At 43.2% G+C, this 19251-nt stretch overlaps 2 protein-coding genes across 3 annotated transcripts in view; one reads left to right on the top strand and one right to left on the bottom strand.

Annotated features, from left to right (window-relative positions):
* Window positions 1-1099, top strand: part of LOC105475889 (RAD50 interactor 1) — a 37704-nt gene extending 36605 nt beyond the window's left edge. Inside the window, 1 exon segment of the mRNA XM_071094710.1 lies at window positions 546-1099. Within this exon segment, the coding sequence (XP_070950811.1) occupies window positions 546-738 (193 nt within the window). The 3' untranslated portion in view covers window positions 739-1099.
* Window positions 821-16389, bottom strand: LOC139362769 (EF-hand calcium binding domain 10). 2 transcript variants are annotated; one of them, XM_071094712.1, is made up of 4 exons: window positions 16252-16389; window positions 3099-3263; window positions 2894-2981; window positions 821-910 (listed from the first exon to the last, which is right to left on the bottom strand). In XM_071094712.1, the coding sequence occupies exons 1-4, from the start codon at window positions 16355-16357 to the stop codon at window positions 874-876; spliced, it is 396 nt and encodes a 131-aa protein (XP_070950813.1). In that variant the 5' UTR covers window positions 16358-16389; the 3' UTR covers window positions 821-873. The 2 variants fall into 2 exon arrangements, with proteins under 2 accessions (XP_070950813.1, XP_070950814.1); XM_071094713.1 differs by lacking the exon at window positions 3099-3263.
* Window positions 16390-19251: the final 2862 nt, after the last annotated feature.

Raw genomic sequence — 19251 nt, 5'->3', positions numbered from 1 at the left:
ATGGATACATATTGAAATAGGGAGCCTATTACCTTAATCTAAAGAAATAGAAACTCTGCACCTGTGTAGTCTTACCATGTTAAAAGAACCAAATAATAAATCTATAAGTATTTTTATAGAGAACATGTGGACCAGCAGTACAGAGAAGCTGTTTAGGATTCTCAAAATTGTTATAATATGGTTGATGCGGCCGGGCGCGGTGGCTCAAGCCTGTAATCCCAGCACTTTGGGAGGCCGAGACGGGTGGATCACGAGGTCAGGAGATCGAGACCATCCTGGCTAACACGGTGAAACCCCGTCTCTACTAAAAAAAAAATACAAAAAAGCCAGGCAAGGTGGCGGGCGCCTGTAGTCCCAGCTACTCGGGAGGCTGAGGTAGGAGAATGGCAGGAACCTGGGAGGCAGAGCTTGCAGTGAGCCGAGATCGCGCCACGGCACTCCAGCCCGGGCGACAGAGCGAGACTCCGTCTCAAAAAAAAAAAAAAAAAATATGGTTGATGCAGATAATGGAGATCTCATTTCCCTCCTTTGTGTTCCCTAAACAGCATAAAAGAAGCCTGTATTGTTTTGAATTTGAACGTCGGTTCTGCACTACTCCTGAAAGATGTACTGCAGTCAACTTCAGGGCAACTTCCTGCCACAGCAGCATTAAATGAAGTTGGAATTTACAAACTGGCTCAACAAGATGTTGAGATTCTACTTAATTTGAGGACAAATTGGCCTAATACTGGAAAATAATGTCTTTCAGAAAAACGTTTTCTTGGTTTTTGTTTTTAAGAGGAAGCCAATTGGATTTCAAGTTATACGATGAAATTCTGAATTAATGAAACTGGAAAACTTTATAGGATTAATTATCTTGGATTTATGGCGTTATTAAAATGCTGACCATATTTCCTTCATCCTCTTGTTCCTAAGGAAACAAAAACAGAAAACGAAACAATGAAAACTCATTCTATTTACAAGTATAAATGCTGAGTATGTCTGTTGAAGACAAGAGCAGAGATATTAAATTATAACCAACTTTCAATTTCCTGTGCTAATTAAGGAAAATTCTGTTGTGGATAATCAAACATAGCCAATAAATTTTTTTTTAAACTCACTTTAGAATGCATATTTTAATTGAGGCACCTGTATCTAGTTTGGGAATTCACTATATTTCCTTAAGAAAACTGGCAGGGCACAGTGTCTCATTCCTGTAATCCTAGCACTTTGGGAGACTGAGGTAGGAGGATCGCTTGAGGCAGGAGTGCAAAACCAGCCCGGCCAACATGTCAAGACCCTGATTGCATGTCTGTAGTTCTAGCTACTTGGGAGGCTGAGGTGGGAGGATAACTTGAGCCCAGGAGGTCAAGACTACAGTGAGCTGTGATTGTGACACTGCACTGCAGCCTGGGCAAGTGAACAAGACACTGTCTCTAAAAAAAAAAAAAAAACAAAAAACCACATTGTGAGATGGTGAATAAGATAGGATTGTTCTTCTTTCTCACAAATGTCCTTCTATTTTAAATGCTTCCTAGTTTCATTCTGACAGTGGGCAACCTTTTCTTTCTGGATGAAACATTTCAGGCCATGGCACTCTGACTCAAACATTCCCACGTGGTAGGGAATGTAATTAAACATTATTATTTATGTAACTGATGAGACAAAAATCTCAAGTTTCTTTTTTCTTGTAACTTTTCCTTGACCTTGGGCTGTATTCAATAATAGCTTCTTAACTAATAAAATCTCAGAGTAAAACTTCTTAAAAAATTGAGCTAGATTCCCTGGAAACTTTCTACAACTATTAAATTTTATTCCAGTGGTTTTTCTCTGACTTAGCAGTGATTTAATCCTGTAATATCTCAAAATCTAAAATTAGGCTGGGTGCGGTGGCTCACGCTTGTAATCCCAGTACTTTGGGAGGCCAAGGCGGGCGGATCACCTGAGGTCGGGAGTTTGAGACCAGCCTGACCAACATGGAGAAACCCTGTCTCTGCTGAAAATACGAAATTAGCCGGGCGTGGTGGCGCATGCCTGTAATCCCAGCTACTCAGAAGGCTGAGGCAGGAGAATCGCTTGAACCTGGGAGGCGGAGGTTGCCATGAGCCGAGATCACACCACTGCACTCCAGCCTGGGCAAAAGAGTGAAACTCTGTCTCAAAAAAAAAAAAAAAAATTTTAAAATTATCAGACTAACATGCAGCCTATGCTACTGATAAACATTGACTTTGTGATAATTTTGAGCTAAATTGTATTAGTATGTATTTTATAGAGAGAGTTTCCAGCTAGTGTGTTGAGCTCAAAGTGTCTCTGTTAGTTGTCCCAGCATAGTGGTGATTCTTCACCTCATCCTTTGAGAATTGCTGGGGCTTCCTATTTAGAATGGAGCTGGCTGGGCGCAGCCCATTACATGCCTGTAATCCCAGCACTTTGGGAGGCCGAGGCAGTGGATCACTTGAGGTCAGGAGTTCGAGATCAGCCTGGCCAACATGGTGAAACCCTGACTCTACTAAAATTACAAAAGTTTGGGCCTGGTGATGCACATCTGTAAGCCCAGCTACTGGGAAGCTGAGGCAGGAGAATCGCTTGAAGCTGGGAGGTGGAGGTTGCAGTGAGCTGAGATACTGCCACTGCACTCCAGCCTGGGCAACAGAGCGAGACTCCATCTCAGAAAAAAAAAAAAAAAAAAATGAAGCTACCTCCAGAGCTTCCCCTCTAACCCCAGCATTTTCCCCTCCTATTCCCGAGCTTAGAGACTTTACTGTCAGCCTTCCCTGTCCTCACTTTCCAGTCAGCTGAAAGTTTCAAGGGAACAAAATATTTCTTTCAAAAGATAGGAACCTATTTTAAAAGGCGTTATGTTTCAAAATCATGCCACCTTATTAAAATATTTGTCACTTAAAAATAAACTTACACTTCCTCCTTGAATTTATCCAAAGTTATTATATGTCCATCATCTTTTAAATCTTCATCTTCAGTGCATAGACCCAGAGTTTTTAGGGCTGTAAAATAATGAGAAGAAATTAAGTGAGAATTTTACAAAGTGAGAAGTATTTTCTGCTAGAAAAAAATTATGGAATGACCACAAACTATTACCTCAATTTGTAGAATGTACTGACCTTCTTTATACTGCACAAATGATATAGTGCCTCTGCCTGAGGGGTCCATCATCTCAAACATGGCCACAATGTTAGAGTTATCCATAAAGAAAGGAAATGCTACGCCTGTTACTTTTGCAATTCTCAGTCGTTCCAATAGAGATATTAAATATTCTCTTGGTTTTTCTGCAAAAGAACAGTTCCAGCTCTTTCTGATACAAAATTAAAATATGTCGCAAATAGAAGTAGTCATCTAACAATTATTAAACAGCTATAGCAAAGGCACTTACTTTTCATGAAACAGTCCAGCAAGAAGGTAAGACATTGAATACTTAAATAATTACATATACAAATGCCCTATCTCAGATGATTGAATACAGAGACTGGACCTGGGCATTTTTTAGAAAAACTCCCCAAGTGACTGTAAGTTGCAGACAGGGTTGAAAACCAAAAAGATAGAGGGAACAGCATAATGCAGGGAAGAAGTTGGCCACCTAAAGAATTGATAAGATATAAATAATAGGCCGGGCATGGTGGCTCATGCCTGTAATCTCAGCACTTTGGGAGGCTGAGGAGGGTGGATCACCTGAGGTTGGGAGTTTGAGACCAGCCTCACCAACATGGAGGAATCTCATCTCTACTAAAAATGCAAAGTTAGCCGGGCATGGTGGCGTATGCCTGTAATCCCAGCTACTCCGGAGGCTGAGGCAGGAGAATCACTTGAACCTGGGAGGCGGAGGTTGCAGTGAGCCAAGATCACGCCATTGCACTCCAGCCTGGGAAACAGAGCGAGACTCTGTCTCAAAAAAAAAAAAAAAGATTTTTAAAAAAATATATATATATACACACATACATATATATAATAAAAACAGACTGATAAATATGGTCCTGTAATTAGGAAGCATATGTATTCATTTCTAACATAAAAGCAATTTGGATAAATATTCTGTAGTTTAAGCAATTTTAAAAATGAAAAATCAAGATCAACTCACTTTTCAGAAATAGTGCAGAACAATCATGATGAAGCCAAAAGGAGTAGTGATAGAGCAGTATGGATGGTATATACCACTCCTGTTGCTTGATCATTTTATCATTTCAATCTTAAGCTTTACTCTTACTTTTCTTTTTTAAGTTAGAGACAGGATCTTGCTATGTTGCCCAGACCAGTCTCGAGCTCCTGGGCTCAAGCAGTCCTCCCACGTCGGCCTCCCAAAACGTTGGGATTTATAGGCATGAGCCACGATGCTTGGCCAATTCATGTTTTCTTTAAAAAATTTAAGTTACGGCTGGGCGTGGTGGCTCACGCCTGTAATCCCAGCACTTTGGGAGGCTGAGGCGGGAGGATCAGGAGGTCAGGAGATCGAGACCATCCTGGCTAACACAGTGAAACCCTGTCTCTACTAAAAATACAAAAAATTAGCCTGGTGTGGTGGCGGGCGCCTGTAGTCCCAGCTACTTGGGAGGCTGAGGCAGGAAAATGGCGTGAATCCGGGAGGCAGAGCTTGCAATGAGCTAAGATCGCACCACTGCACTCCAGCGTGAGTGACAGAGCAAGATTTCATCACAAAAAAAAAAAAAAAAAAATTTAAGTTACATCATTACTGAGAATTTCATGTTTATAAAAGTAGAAAAGTAAAATGAACCCATCACCAACTTCAACTGTTAAAATGTGTGGCCAGGCCGGGCGCGGTGGCTCAAGCCTGTAATCCCAGCACTTTGGGAGGCCGAGACGGGTAGATCATGAGGTCAGGAGATCGAGACCATCCTGGCTAACACGGTGAAACCCCGTCTCTACTAAAAAATACAAAAAAAAAAAACTAGCCGGGCGAGGTGGCGGGCGCCTGTAGTCCCAGCTACTCGGGAGGCTGAGGCAGGAGAATGGCGTAAACCTGGGAGGTGGAGCTTGCAGTGAGCTGAGATCCGGCCATTGCACTCCAGCCTGGGAGACACAACGAGACTCCGTCTCAAAAAAAAAAAAAAAAAAGTGTGGCCAATCTTAATTCACTATAGCCCTATCCACATCAGTTTGTGAGTAACAAAGTTAATCTTGTTTGTGCCCTAACTGAAGAGAACTGACCATTAACAGCATAAATGATAGCCCAAACCATCTCAGTTGGGTCATTTTATGCAATTCTGACTGAAAAGGTTAAGCAAACTTTCCACTCAATCAGTACTAAAACCAATGCACCAGATCAGCTGCAGACGGAAGACAGCTTTCAATAGAAAATTTTAAACGTGGGCTCAAGATCCTGAAGCAGTTCTTCAAAGAATTGTTAACAGGAGATGAAACATGGTTCTACAGTGTCATCCTAAAGACAAACTCAATCAAAGCAATGGCTACCAAGAGGTGACATGGTCCAGTCAAAGCACAAGTCGACCAGTCAAGAGCAAAGGTCATGGCAACACTTTTTTGGGATGCTCAAGGCATTTTGCTTGTTGATTTTTTGGAGTCCCAAAGAATGATAGCATCTGCTTATTATGAGAATGTTTTGAGAAAGCCAAAGCTTTAGTTTAAAAAAGCCCAGGAAAATTTCACGAGAAAGTCCTTCTCTACCACAACAATGCTCCTGCTCATTCCTCTCGTGGAACAGGGCAATTTTACAAGAGTTTCCATGGGAAATCATTAGCATCCACCTTCCAGTTCTGATTTAGCTCCTTTTGACTTTTTTGTTTCCTGATCTTAAAAAAATCTTTAAAGGGCACCCATTTTTCTTTATGATGTAAAAGAGACTGCACTGACGTTGTTAAATTCCCAGGGCCCTCAGAGTTCTTCAGGGATGGACTGAATGGCTGGTATCATTGTTTACAAAAGTATCTTGAATTTGGTAGAGCTTATGTTGAGAAATAATTTTTAGTCTTTTAATTCCATTTTTCCGTGAACTTTTTGAAGTCCCCTTATATGTATTTTTTCATGGTGAGAACACTGATAATCTACTCTTTCAGCAATTTTCAAATACATATTATTAACTGTAGTCACCATGATAATACAGTAGGTCTCTTGAACTTATTCCTCTTCTGTCTGAAATTTTGTGTCCTTTGGCCAACATCTCCCCAATGCCCCCGCCCTCTGGCTCTTGAGCATCATTTTCCTCTTTTTGAGTTTGACTTTTTCAGATTCCACATATAATTAAGATCACGAGGTACTCTTCTGTGCCTGATTTACTTAATGTCTTCTAGGCTTATCCATGTTGTTGCAAATGACAGGATATTCGTCTTTTTTGTAAGACTGAATAGTATGTCATTGTGTATATATCACATTTTCTTCATTCATTCATCCATGGACACTTAGGCTGATTCTATATGGTGGCTATTGTGAATAGTGCTGTGATGAATACGAGTGCAGGTATTTCTTCAACATACTGATTTCATTTCCTGTGGATATATACCCAGTGGTGGGAATGCCAGATAAGTTCTATGTTTACATTTTTGAGAAACCACCATATTGTTTTCCATAATGGTTGTACTAATTCACAATCTCACCAGTGGTGTACAAGGGTTCCCTTTTCTCCACATCCCTGCCAACACTTGAAATCTTTCATCTTTTGTTAGTGTTTTAGGGATGGGGTCTCATTATGTTGCTCAGGCTGGTCTTGAACTCCTGGACCCAAGTGATCCTCCTGCCTCGGCCTTCTGAGCAGCTGGGACTACAGGCATGTGCCATCATGCTCAGTTATCTTTTGTTTTCTGATAATAGCGTTTCTAACAGGTGTGAGATGGTATCTCATTGTGGTTTTATTTTGTATTCCCTTGGTTAGTGATACTGAGCATTTTTTCATATACCTGTTGGCCATTTCTATATCTTCTATGGAAAAATGTCTATTTATGTCCTTTGCCCATTAAATTTTTTTTTTTTTTTTTTTTTTTTTTTACTATTGAGTTATTACATGTTTTGGATATTGACCCCTTATCAGACATATAGTTTGCAAATATATTCTCCCATTCCATAGGTTGTCTCTTCACTCAGGTTATGTTTTTAAATCTTTTAATTTATAGGTTTCCACTCCATCTTTTTCATCCCTGGGAATTTATGTGTTGAAACCAGAAGTAGACTTTTAAATCTAATATTGTGCCTTGCTGGTACAAATATGCTCTAGCAATAAATAGGCTAGTAAAGGCAGTCACATTTTGTATGAAATCTTCTGTTTCTTCTTCCTGGACCATATATCAAATTCAGAAACTGGAAAAAGACCAAGTTTGAATTTCAACTCACTACATTTCATTTTAAGGCTTGAATAAGTAAATAATGCTACTAGAACTTGGTGTACCACTTTGATGAAAATCCAAACCAGGCTTATTGTGTATCCTTTAGGCTGCATGGGATGTTACAATGTTTATGTTTGGAGACTACAATGTATACTCTACCTGCTTTTAAAAATGTTTTGAAAATGATCACAACATAAATATATATAATAAAGACAGAACCTTTTCAAAACATGAAAGGCAGAGCCAAATGTTACTAACCACCTATGTTACATAAATGTCAGCAGATATAAAAAAACAATTCTTCAAGGGATACAACATTCAGGTTCAACTTCTTAATCATAATAGCTAATTGACCACCTATGTTACATAAAATGTCAGCTGATATAAAAACAATCCTTCAAGGGACACAACGTTCAGGTCCAACATCTTAATCATGATAGCTAACTGAACCCTTACTATATGCCTGGTACTATGCGAAGCATTTTCTATGGATCACTTCATTCACTTCTCACAACAGTCGCTTGTTCAAGGCCACACAGCCAGTATGAATCCAGGCAACGTGCTTCTAAAGCTTGCAGACTTTACCATACTCTACTAAAATGGAAGCATCTTCAATGGTGAAATTTAGTTAGTCATGATGGTCTCCACTGAGTTTTTTTCTCAATAGTTTTCAAATTCATTTTACTCTACCAATCCCACAGCAATCTCTCTCATTTGGGTTACTATTGATATAATTGTCTAATTTTATTAAAGCCATCCCTAAAAATTCATATTCCCTCCTTATATAGCATAGAATTGTCACTGGAAAATGGCGGCATGGCCAGCAACCGTGTGTGTGTGTATATATATACACATACACACACACCCATATGTACACACATATATATACAGTATATATATACACACATATACACAGTATATATAAAAATATATATACTCTATTAGTATGTTTAAATGCTGCTGATAAAGACATACCTGAGGCTGAGTAATTTATACAGGAAAAAGGGTTTAATGGACTTACAGTTCCGCATGGCTGGGAAGGCCTCACAGTCATGGTGGAAGGCACGGAGGAGCAAGTCAGGTCTTACATGAATGGCAGCAGGCAAAGAGAGACCTTGTGCAGGGAAACTCCTGTTTTTTTTTTTCTTTTTGAGACGGAGTCTCACTCTGTCACCCAGGCTGGAGTGCAGTGGCGCAATCTTGGCTCACTGCAAGCTCCACCTCCCAGGTTCACGCCATTCTCCTGCCTCAGGCTTCTGAGTAGCTGGGACTACAGGCACCCGCCACCATGCCTGGCTAATTTTTTTGTATATTTTTAGTAGAGACTGGGTTTCACTGTGTTAGCCAGGATGGTCTCGATCTCCTGACCTCACAATCTGCCCACCTCGGCCTCCCAAAGTGCTGGGATTACAGGTGTGAGTCACTGCACCCAGCCGGAAACTCCCGTTTTTAAAACCATCAGATCAGGTCAGGCACAGTGGCTTACACCTGTAATTTCAGCACTTTGGGAGGCCAAGGAAGGTGGATCACCTGAGGTCAGGAGTTCAAGACGAGCCTGGCCACCATGGTGAAACCCTGTCTCTACTTCAAAGAAAAGAAAAAAAAAAAAAAAATTAGCCAGGCGTGGTGGTGCGTGCCTGTAATCCCAGCTACTCAGGAGGCTAAGGCAGGAGAATCGCTTGAACCCTGGAGGCAGGGGATGCAGTGAGCTGAGACCGCGCCATTGCACTTTAGCCTGGGCAACAAAAGTGAAACTTCATTTCAAAAAAAACAAAAAACAAAAAAACAAAAACGTGGCCATCAGATCTCGTGAGACTTATTCACTATCACAAGAAAGCACAGGAGAGACTCGGCCCCATGACTCAATTACCTCCCACTGGGTCCCTCACTCAATGTGTGGGAATTCAAGACGAGATTTGGGCAGGGATACAGCCAAACCGTATCATACACACACACACACACACACACACACACATTGTTTTGAGATGAAGCCTCACTTTTGTCATCCAGGCTGGAGTGCAGCGGTGCAATCTTGGCTTACTGCAACCTTTGCCTCCCAGGTTCAAGCGATTCTCCTGCCTCAGCCTCCCAAGTAGCTGGGATTACAGGCATCTGCCACCATGCCCAGCTAATTTTTGTAACACTCAGCAATTGTATTTCCCAATATACCCTAGCTGAGGCAAGGTTTTCCTACCAAATTATTTCAGGTCAGGTCAGGTCTTGCTGTTAAGTGACTTATGAAACTGTTGGTTTTCAGAGCTTTCAGAATTTTGGAATTGAGAACGGGGGACTGCGTACCTGTTTCCTCAATAGTAATTGCCCAAACTGTCTAGTCTTATTTTCTGTAATTCACCTGTAATTCCAAGGTTTTCAAATTGGGCCACATGTCATAATACCAGGGGCTTCACAAAGACACAGGATAAAGCTAATGTGTCTTTCTAAGCATCAATCATACCTCGGTGAGTAATATAAAACATTTATATCAAGAAATAGGTATATCTACAGAAGAACAGATCTCATTAATTTTTAGGACAAAACAAATGACTTCAAAGAAACTTCTTATGCCACATCAGGCTAAGGTCCCAGACACTAAATGGACAAGTCCTCTCTCCTCTGTCATTAGGAGGACTCAGGCAGGAAACTTCAACAGCACTGCATACATACTCTGCATGCCAGCCCACCCCTTCTTTAGCTTCATTACCTTCTTATTCTGGCTCAGTGTTTCCATACCTATGGTTTCCTCTCCCCAACTGTGGTGTTTAAAAAGATTTTTTTTTTTTTGAGACAGAGTCTCACTCTGTCGCCCAGGTTGGAGTGCAGTGGCTGGATCTCAGCTCACTGCAAGCTCCGCCTCCCGGGTTTACGCCATTCTCCTGCCTCAGCTTCCTGAGTAGCTGGGACTACAGGCACCCGCCACCTCACCTGGCTAGTTTTTTGTATTTTTTTAGTAGAGACGGGGTTTCACCGTGTTAGCCAGGATGCTCTCGATCTCCTGACCTCGTCATCCGCCCGTCTCCACCTCCCAAAGTGCTGGGATTACAGGCTTGAGCCACCGCGCCCGGCTTATAAAGATGTTTTAAGGAATCCTCCTCCTCCTCCTCCTCCTCCTGGGATTACAGGCGTGAACCACCACACCCGGCCGGAATTCTCATTATTAAAGATGGTACCCGGCCAGGCGCAGTGGCTTACGCCTGTAATCCAAGCACTTTAGGAAGTCGAGGAGAGAGGATCACTTGAGGTCAGGAGTTCCAGACCAGCCCGGACAACATGGCAAAACCCCGTCTCTACTGAAAATACAAAAATTAGCTGGGCCTGGTGGTTTGCACCTGTAATCCCAGCTACTCTGGAGGCTGAGGTATGAGAGTCGCTTGAACCCTGGAGGCAGAGGTTGCAGTGAGCTGAGATGTGCCACTGTACCCTAGCCTGGGTGACAGGGCAAGGGTCTGTCTTAAAAAAGAAAAGAAAAGAAAAAAAGTGGTATCCATGTCTCAATTTTAAAAAACAGCTACACTATTTATGTGATAGGTATATAATTAATGTATGAGTATTCCCAGACTTCCCTTCCACTAAGGAGAATTTTGTCTTTATCTGCTTAGGTTCTTTTCCCCTGATAATGCCTTCTACTGGAAAATTCTGGTTTTGCCAGATGGGTTCAAGGCTTTTTGTGCTGGAGGAAAAAAAGAATCTTCAAGATGCTAAATTGGTTGACATAATAAAGAACTGAGAAAACCACGCAAGATAGGGAGGAGACAGAAGAGGTGGACGGGCTGAGTGTCATGGATTTGGAACCTGACAGGCTCTGCTGCTGCTGTGGAGAATACAGCTGGGAACAAGGAGGAAGGACTTTTGAGTGGTTTTACTGTGGATTATGAGTTAAAATCTTTTTGATTCCTTTCAAATTACTCTTGATTGCTGGAATGACTGTGCTTCTTTGAGTGGGATTCTGTGTTGTGACCGAGATGGCCAAATGGAGGCCTGTTTGTGTGGATTATAACTGTTTGAGATTCTCAGAGACTATCAGAAAGTTCATGCAGGCCGGGCGCGGTGGCTCAAGCCTGTAATCCCAGCACTTTGGGAGGCCGAGACGGGCGGATCACGAGGTCAGGAGATCGAGACCATCCTGGCTAACACGGTGAAACCCCGTCTCTATTAAGAAATACAAAAAAAACTAGCCGGGCGAGGTGGTGGGTGCCTGTAGTCCCAGCTACTTGGGAGGCTGAGGCCGGAGAATGGCGTGAACCCAGGAGGCGGAGCTTGCAGTGAGCTGAGATCCGGCCACTGCACTCCAGCCTGGGTGACAGAGCGAGACTCCATCTCAAAAAAAAAAAAAAAAAAAAAGAAAGTTCATGCAGATCAGGTAAGTGGGATCATGCTGAAACTCAGAAAAATTAATTTTTCATTCAGTTGACCCATTGGCTGCCATAGTGCTTTTGTCTTTTTAATTTTTTTTTTTTTCTTCTTGAGGCAGAGTCTCGTTCTGTCACCCAGGCTGGAGTGCAGTGGCACAATCTCAGCTCACTGCAACCTCTGCCTCTGGGTTCAAGCAATTCTCCTGCCTCAGCCTCCCGAATAACTGATTACAAGCATGTGCCACCACACCTGGCTAATTTTGTATTTTTAGTAGAGACAGCATTTCACACTGCCACGACATCTGGATAATTTTGTGTTTTTAGTAGAGAGAGTTTTTCACCACATTGGCCAGGCTGGTCTCGAACTCCTGACCTCAAGTGATCTACCCGCCTCGGCCTCCCAAAGTGCTGGGATTATAGGTGTGAGCCACCATGCCTAGCCTGTCTTTTTAATTTTAAATTGTTTTTGTTGTTCATATCATGTTTAAGATACCCATATTAAGGATAATCGAATGTTCCTGTTGGCCTGGGACAGTCCTAGTTTACCATGTTGTCCTGGAATAATTATTAATAGTACTTATTTTCACTCAAAATATCCCTAGTTTGGATGATAACTCATATAGTCATCTTACCCATAAAGAACCACTAATGAAGACAGGAAATGTAAGTGTAAGTCAGTGAGGAGCATCAAAATAACAATTTGGTAAATTCTCAAGAGAATCTGCAGATTCATAAATTGCATTCTTCTGATAAAAATTATACAACACATCAAGATGTAAAGAAAATTAGAGAATCAAGCCAAGATGTCCAATATCCAATAATTCCAGAACGATATAGGTAAGGAAAATAAGAAAAATACTTCCTAGACCTGAAAGAAAAATGTCTCCAAATTTAATAAGACCATAAAGTACCTAGAGCACAATACATTAACAGCAACAACAACAAAACCATTCCAAGGCATATAAATATTTAGGACACCAGAGATAAGATAAAAAGACAACCCTAAAAAGTTTCCAGAAAGAATAAACTTGCCTCATACCCAGATCAAGAATCTGATGTCATATGACATCAGAATTCTTCAGAGCAACATGAGAAATTAGAAGACAATGGAACAATGCCTCAAAAATTCCGAGGGCAGTATGTTCCAACTTAAAATTGTATCTACTCTTATTTTATGAGACGGAGTCTCGCTCTGTTGCCCAGGCTGGAGTACAACAGTGAAATCTCAGCTCACTGTAACCTCTACTTCCCAGATGCAAGTGATTCTCCTGCCACAGTCTCCTGAGTAGCTAGGACTACAGGCGTATGCCACTATGCCTGGCTGATTTTTGTATTTTTAGTAGAGACGGGGTTTTACCATGTTGGCCAGGCTGGTCTCAAACTCCTGACCTCAAGTGATCTGCCTGCCTCGGCCTCTCAAAGTGTTGGGAGGCATGAGCCTCCATGTGCAGCCTCCACTCTATTAAAGTTTTGAATGTAGGAATTCATATTTTTATATATGTGTGTTCCCAAAATCTTTACCCCTCAAAGCATGCTCTCTCAGGAAGCCACTAAAGGATATGCTCCACCAGAAGAAAGGGGTAAAGCAAGAATGAGGGATTGCTGGCCATGCCATAAAACAAGCTCTGAACACTAGAGAGGTGAGGAGTCGTCTTAGGATCAGAGTGAGGCGAAGCCGTGAATAACTACTGTGTAGCAATCAGTCCAGACTGGAGCAGGAAGACACAGAGCTGGGGTTATGGGGATTGGGTGGTGGGGGTGAGGGGTGGGGGTAATTACTCAGTGAATGCAAATGTAATGAGAGGAGAGCTGTACTGTGGCAAAAGAGGGTATGGATGAATTAGTGATGATCACACAAATTTAAGCCAAAAATTTAAATATATTATTAAACAGGGAAAACAACAAGGGAAATATAATCAGCGTAGTATAAGGATTATAGATACTTGCCTAATAATATTAAAAATTCTGAATACTGAGGATATCAAAATTGTGATCTAAATTTATCTGGAAGATGGGTGTGAGTGGGAACAGGTGTATGAGGTGTGTGTTTAAGATAGCCGCATTTTCTTTTTTTTTTTTTTTTTTTTTTGAGACGGAGTCTCGCTCTGTTGCCCAGGCTGGAGTGCAGTGGCGCGATCTCGGCTCACTGCAAGCTCCGCCTCCCGGGTTCACGCCATTCTCCTGCCTCAGCCTCCCGAGTAGCTGGGACTACAGGCGCCCACAACCGCGCCCGGCTAATTTTTTTTTGTATTTTTAGTAGAGACGGGGTTTTTCACCGTGGTCTCGATCTCCTGACCTTGTGATCCGCCCGCCTCGGCCTCCCAAAGTGCTGGGATTACAGGCGTGAGCCACCGCGCCCGGCAATTTTTTTTTTTTTTTTTAATTTTTTTGAGACGGAGTCTCGCCCTGTTGCCCAGGCTGGAGTGCAGTGGCGCGATCTCCACTCACTGCAAGCTCCGCCTCCCGGGTTCAAGCCATTCTCCTGCCTCAGCCTCCAGTATAGCTGGGACTACAGGCGCCTGCCACCGCGCCCGGCTAATTTTTGTATTTTTTTAGTAGAGACGGGGTTTCACCGTGTTAGCCAGGATGGTCTCGATCTCCTGACCTCGTGATCCGCCCGTCTCGGCCTCCCAAAGTGCTGGGATTACAGGCGTGAGCCACTGCGCCCGGCCGATAGCCGCATTTTCATCTTCCACAGCATAAAGCTAGTATCTAACCTAGAGGGAAAAACATTCAGCAGCAGCAATATAGGTCTGTTATTTAGAAATCTCAAGATAAATAGCAAAGAATATTGCTAGAAGAGTTGAAATTATTTTGTACAGAAGCTGGGGATGGTGATAGGAATGCTGTTGTTATTATAAGCTTTGGAGTAATTTTCAATTTTTAAACCTCATACATCCACTTCAGTAGAAATGAAATTTAAAAATAAATGTTGACAAACATTTTTATGTAATGAATGTAACATATCCCTTTGTTATGATGAAGAACATTAACATTTGTCTTTAATAATTTTTTTTTGAGATGGTGTCTTACTCTGTCACCCGGCCTGGGTAGCAATCTCGGCTCAATGCAATCTCCACCTCCCAGGTTCATGTGATCCTCCCACATCAGCCGCTTGAGTAGCTGGGATTATAGGCACACACCACCATGTACAGCTAATTTTGTATTTTTGGTAGAGATGGGGTTTCCCCATGTTGCCCAGGCTGGTCTATGAACTCCTGAAGTCAAGTGATCTGCACCACAGCCTCCCAGAGTGTTGGGATTACAGGTGTGAGTCACTGTGCATTGGCCTATCATTTGTCTTAATATATAATATTAGGCTGGAGTGCAGTGGCACAATCATGGCTCACTGCAGCCTCAAACTCCCAGGCTCAAGCGAGACTCCCACCTCAGCCTCCTGAGTAGCTGGCACCACAGGCATGCACCACCATGCCCCAGATAATTTTTTTTACTTTTGGTAGAGGAGCGGTCCCAGCTGTGTTGCCCAGGCTGGTTTAAGAACTCCTGGGCTCAAGTGTTGGGATTACAGGCGTGAGCCACCGCCCCCAAGGAGCTTCATAAGTAGCTAGGATTACAGGCATGCACTACCACACCCAGCTAATTTTGTGTATTTTTAGTAGAGAGGAGGTTTCACCATGTTGGCCAGGCTGGTCTCAAACACCCGACCTCAAGTGATTCGCCCACTTCGGCCTCCCAAAGTGCTGGGATTACAGGCCTGAGCCACTGCACCTGGCTTATTTTTCTATTTATTTATTTATTTATTTATTTATTTATTTATTTATTTGAGATGGAATCTTGCTCTGTCACCCAGGCTGGAGTGCAGTGGTGCCATCTCGTGCCCAGCCTTGTTTTGTTTTAATACTTTAAAACAACTAGCAAGAACTTTATCATCCTATACATGATATTGGTTGGGTGTTTTTTGGCACAGTTGGAATGTTTGGTATTTCCATTTCCTTAAGAAGCAAATGGACAATTTTGGCATTTTGGACGCTCCATATGGAGGTCAGCAAATTACAATTCTGCACCCTGGGGAGGACATAAAACCATTTTCACCTTAATATAACTTTTAAATGATACACCACTCCTAAATTACAAAAGGATGCAAATTTTGTAGGGGATTCAGATGTGTAAAAAAATGTTAGGAGAAGCGATCTCCTCTAGAACATCTATCCTACCCTATCAATTGTTTTGTTGCCAGATTCAAAACTTTGGCCGCGCACGGTGGCTCATGCCTATAATCCCAGCACTTTGAGAGGCCGAGGCGTGCAGATCACCTGAGATCAGGAGTTCGAGACCAGCCTGACCAACATGATGAAACGCTGTCACTACTAAAAATACAAAAATTAGCCCGGCGTGGTGGCGTGCGCCTGTAACCTCAGCCATTCAGGAGGCTGAGGCAGGAGAATCGCTTGAACCCGGGAGGTGAAGGTTGCAGTGAAACAAGCTCAGGCCATTGTACTCCAGCCTGAGGGACTGTTTTATTGAAGGCCACAGAGTTTATCAACAGCAGAAGGGCTCACGTGGCTGGGAGGCAGTGGAAAGCGAGTGTGTGAGAGGGGGTTTCGTGAGGGAAGCAAGTCCCGCGTGGAGGGATGGCTGTAACGGGGCATGGGGGCCCTTACCCGGCCGAAAGAATAAGAGGGCACTGGTGAGGTAGCTCACCAGCTCCTTGATCCGATGCCTTTCCAAATATTCCGCGGCTTGGAGCTCCCTGTTGCTGGTCTCCATCGGTTCGCGTCCCGCTGTTGCTAGGCGACTGCGGGGCGTCCCAGCCGTGCGACTCCGCCTCCCTCTCCCTGGCGCGGTCACGTGACGCCCCTGACTCCCCTGTGGCTGCGACCCGGACCTGGAATTTCTAGTGCTCAACATTCAGGGCAAGCCTGGGGAATGTAGCAGGGCAGAGAGGGCAGGTGAGGTGTGGACCAACGTCACCGTCCGGGATCCAGGCTGAGGGCTGGGCCCAAGTGCCTTTTTCCGTTTCTCTTTCTAGCACCTAGCTCGGTACTTGTTGATCCAATGATTAACAAGGCTTGAAGTGCTGGCATCACAACTCAGCATGAGCTAATAACAGAAGGAACTTGTGCAATTTTGAGGGTGCCCAGTGGAGAGTTCTAAGTGGCATCTTCGGTGTGAGCGGCCTGCAGGCATGGCGCTGGCCACCAGGCAGGAAGGTCTTGGCCTGTTGGCTCGACTGGGTTGTGGGCCACAGAGCAGCCTGGATCCTGAGCTTCAACCCGTTTGCTGGAGCTGGTCTTAGGAGAGGGAGACCACCTGACAGATTTATTTATTTACTTATTTATTTATTTATTCATTCATTCAGAGACGGATTTTCGCTCTTGTTGCCCAGGCTGGAGTACAATGGTGCGATCTTGGCTCACTGCAATCTCCACCTCCCAGGTTCAAGAGATTCTCCTGCCTCAGCCTCCCAAGTAGCTGGGATTACAGGCATGCATCACTATACCCTGCTAATTTTTTTGTATTTTTTAGTAGAGATGGGGTTTCACCACCTTGGCCAGGCTGGTCTAGAATTCCTATCCTCAAGTGATCCACCCACCTTGGCCTCCCAGAGTGCTGGGATTACAGGCATGAGCCACCGTGCCTGGCCCTGACAGTTGTTTTCAGGGAGGGTCACTGAGTAAGGTGGGATGCAAGTAGCTAGGAGGGCCTCTACTCAAGCGTGAGAAGACCTGAGAAACTAAAACTCTGGGCTGGGCCATCTGTCCTTGAGGGCCTGTGCCCACGTCCTTCACCCAAGAGTTAGCCCAGAAGCAGCACTTCAAGAAAGGGAATGACAAATGGTCAGTGAACATGTGAAAATATTCTAAGCCTCTTTGACAATCCAGTAAACAAAACTACAAGAAAATACCATTTCACATCTACCAGACGGATAAAGATTATGAAGTTGAACAATATCAAGTGCTGGCAAAGACATCCACAATTAGTGGGATGGTCAGTGATCTTGGGAGCATAAATTGGAACATCCACTTTGGAAAACGGTTTAGAATTGTCTTGGTAATTTAAACATGTTTCTTTTTTTTTTTTTTTTTTTGAGACGGAGTCTCGCTCTGTAGCCCAGGCTGGAGTGCAGTGGCGCGATCTCAGCTCACTGCAAGCTCCGCCTCCCAGGTTCACACCATTCTCCGGCCTCAGCCTCCCGAGTAGCTGGGACTACAGGCGCTGCCACCTCGCCCGGCTATTTTTTTGTATTTCTTAGTAGAGACGGGGTTTCACCGTGTTAGCCAGGATGGTCTCGATCTCCTGACCTCGTGATCCGCCCATCTCGGCCTCCCAAAGTGCTGGGATTACAGGCTTGAGCCACCGCGCCCGGCATTTAAACATGTTTCTACACTCTGACCCAGAAATTCCACTCCAAGAGCAGCTCTTGTCAATGTCCACCAGGAGACATGTACAAGAATGTTTATAGCGGCACCATTCATAATAGAAATCACTGACAACAGACCAAATACCAAGAGAAAAATGGATTTTAAAAACTATGGTATAAAGCCGGAAGCGGTGGTTCACGCCTGTAATCCTAGCACTTTGGGAGGCTGAGGCGGGCGGATCACAAGGTCAGTAGATCAAGACCATCCTGGCTAACAAGGTGAAACTCCGAGTCTACTAAAAATAAAAAAAATCAGCCGGGTGTGGTGGCACATGCCTGTAGTCCCAGCTACTCGGGAGGGCGAAACAGGAGAATCGCTTGAACCCGGGAGGCGGAGGTTGCAGTGAGTCAAGATTGCGCCACTGCACTCCAGCGTGACCACAGAGCGAGACTCAATCTTAAAAAAAACAAAAAAACTATGGTATATTACACATGAATACTATGAACCACTTCAACAGTCAGTTGTAGCTACTTGCAACAACATAGGCGAATTTCAAAAACATTGCTTCAAGAGAATGTATACTATATGAATCAATTTAAAGTTTAAGAACATACCAAACTGAATATATTGTTTACAGATTCAAACATATGTAAGAAATCTATCAAGAAACACAAGAGAATGGTAAACACAAAGTTCAGCACAATGTTTGCCTTGGAGGTGGGAGAAAAGGGAGTGGGTTTAGGGAGGAATATCCCGAGGACTGCAGGATTCATTCTAATATGATTTTTCTTTAATTGAGGGGTGGGTTCACAGGTGTTCATCCGATTATGATTCTTTATACCCTATATATGTATTTTACAAAATTTTTTTTATCTGTTCAGCATTTAGTAAAAATAATTTTTCAGCAGTTGAAAGCTATTATCCTTAGCAAATTAACACAGGAACAGAAAACCAAATACCACATGTTCTCACAAGTGGGAGTTAAATGATAAGAACACATTGACATAAAGAAGGAAACGACAGACACTGGGGTCTACTTGAGGGGGGAGGGTGAGAGGAGGGAGAGGAGCAGGAAAAATAACTACAGGGTACTGGCTTAATACCCACGTGATGAAATAATATGTACAACAATTCCCCTTGATATCTGCTTCCCTACAAAACAGACCTTCACATGTACCCCCAAACCTAAAATTAAAGTTAAAAAAAATAGAGTGGAAAGAGTGGATAAAAAATGAATGCTGGGAGACTGAACCAAGTCTGAAACAGAAAGTAGCCATGTGAACATGCAACCAGAAAGTG

The sequence above is a fragment of the Macaca nemestrina genome, chromosome 4 (assembly GCF_043159975.1).
Source record: "Macaca nemestrina isolate mMacNem1 chromosome 4, mMacNem.hap1, whole genome shotgun sequence".
NCBI classification, from domain to species: Eukaryota; Metazoa; Chordata; class Mammalia; order Primates; family Cercopithecidae; genus Macaca; species Macaca nemestrina.
The sequence above is the reverse complement of the archived record's forward strand: the minus strand, read 5'-3'. Positions and strand labels throughout refer to the sequence as shown.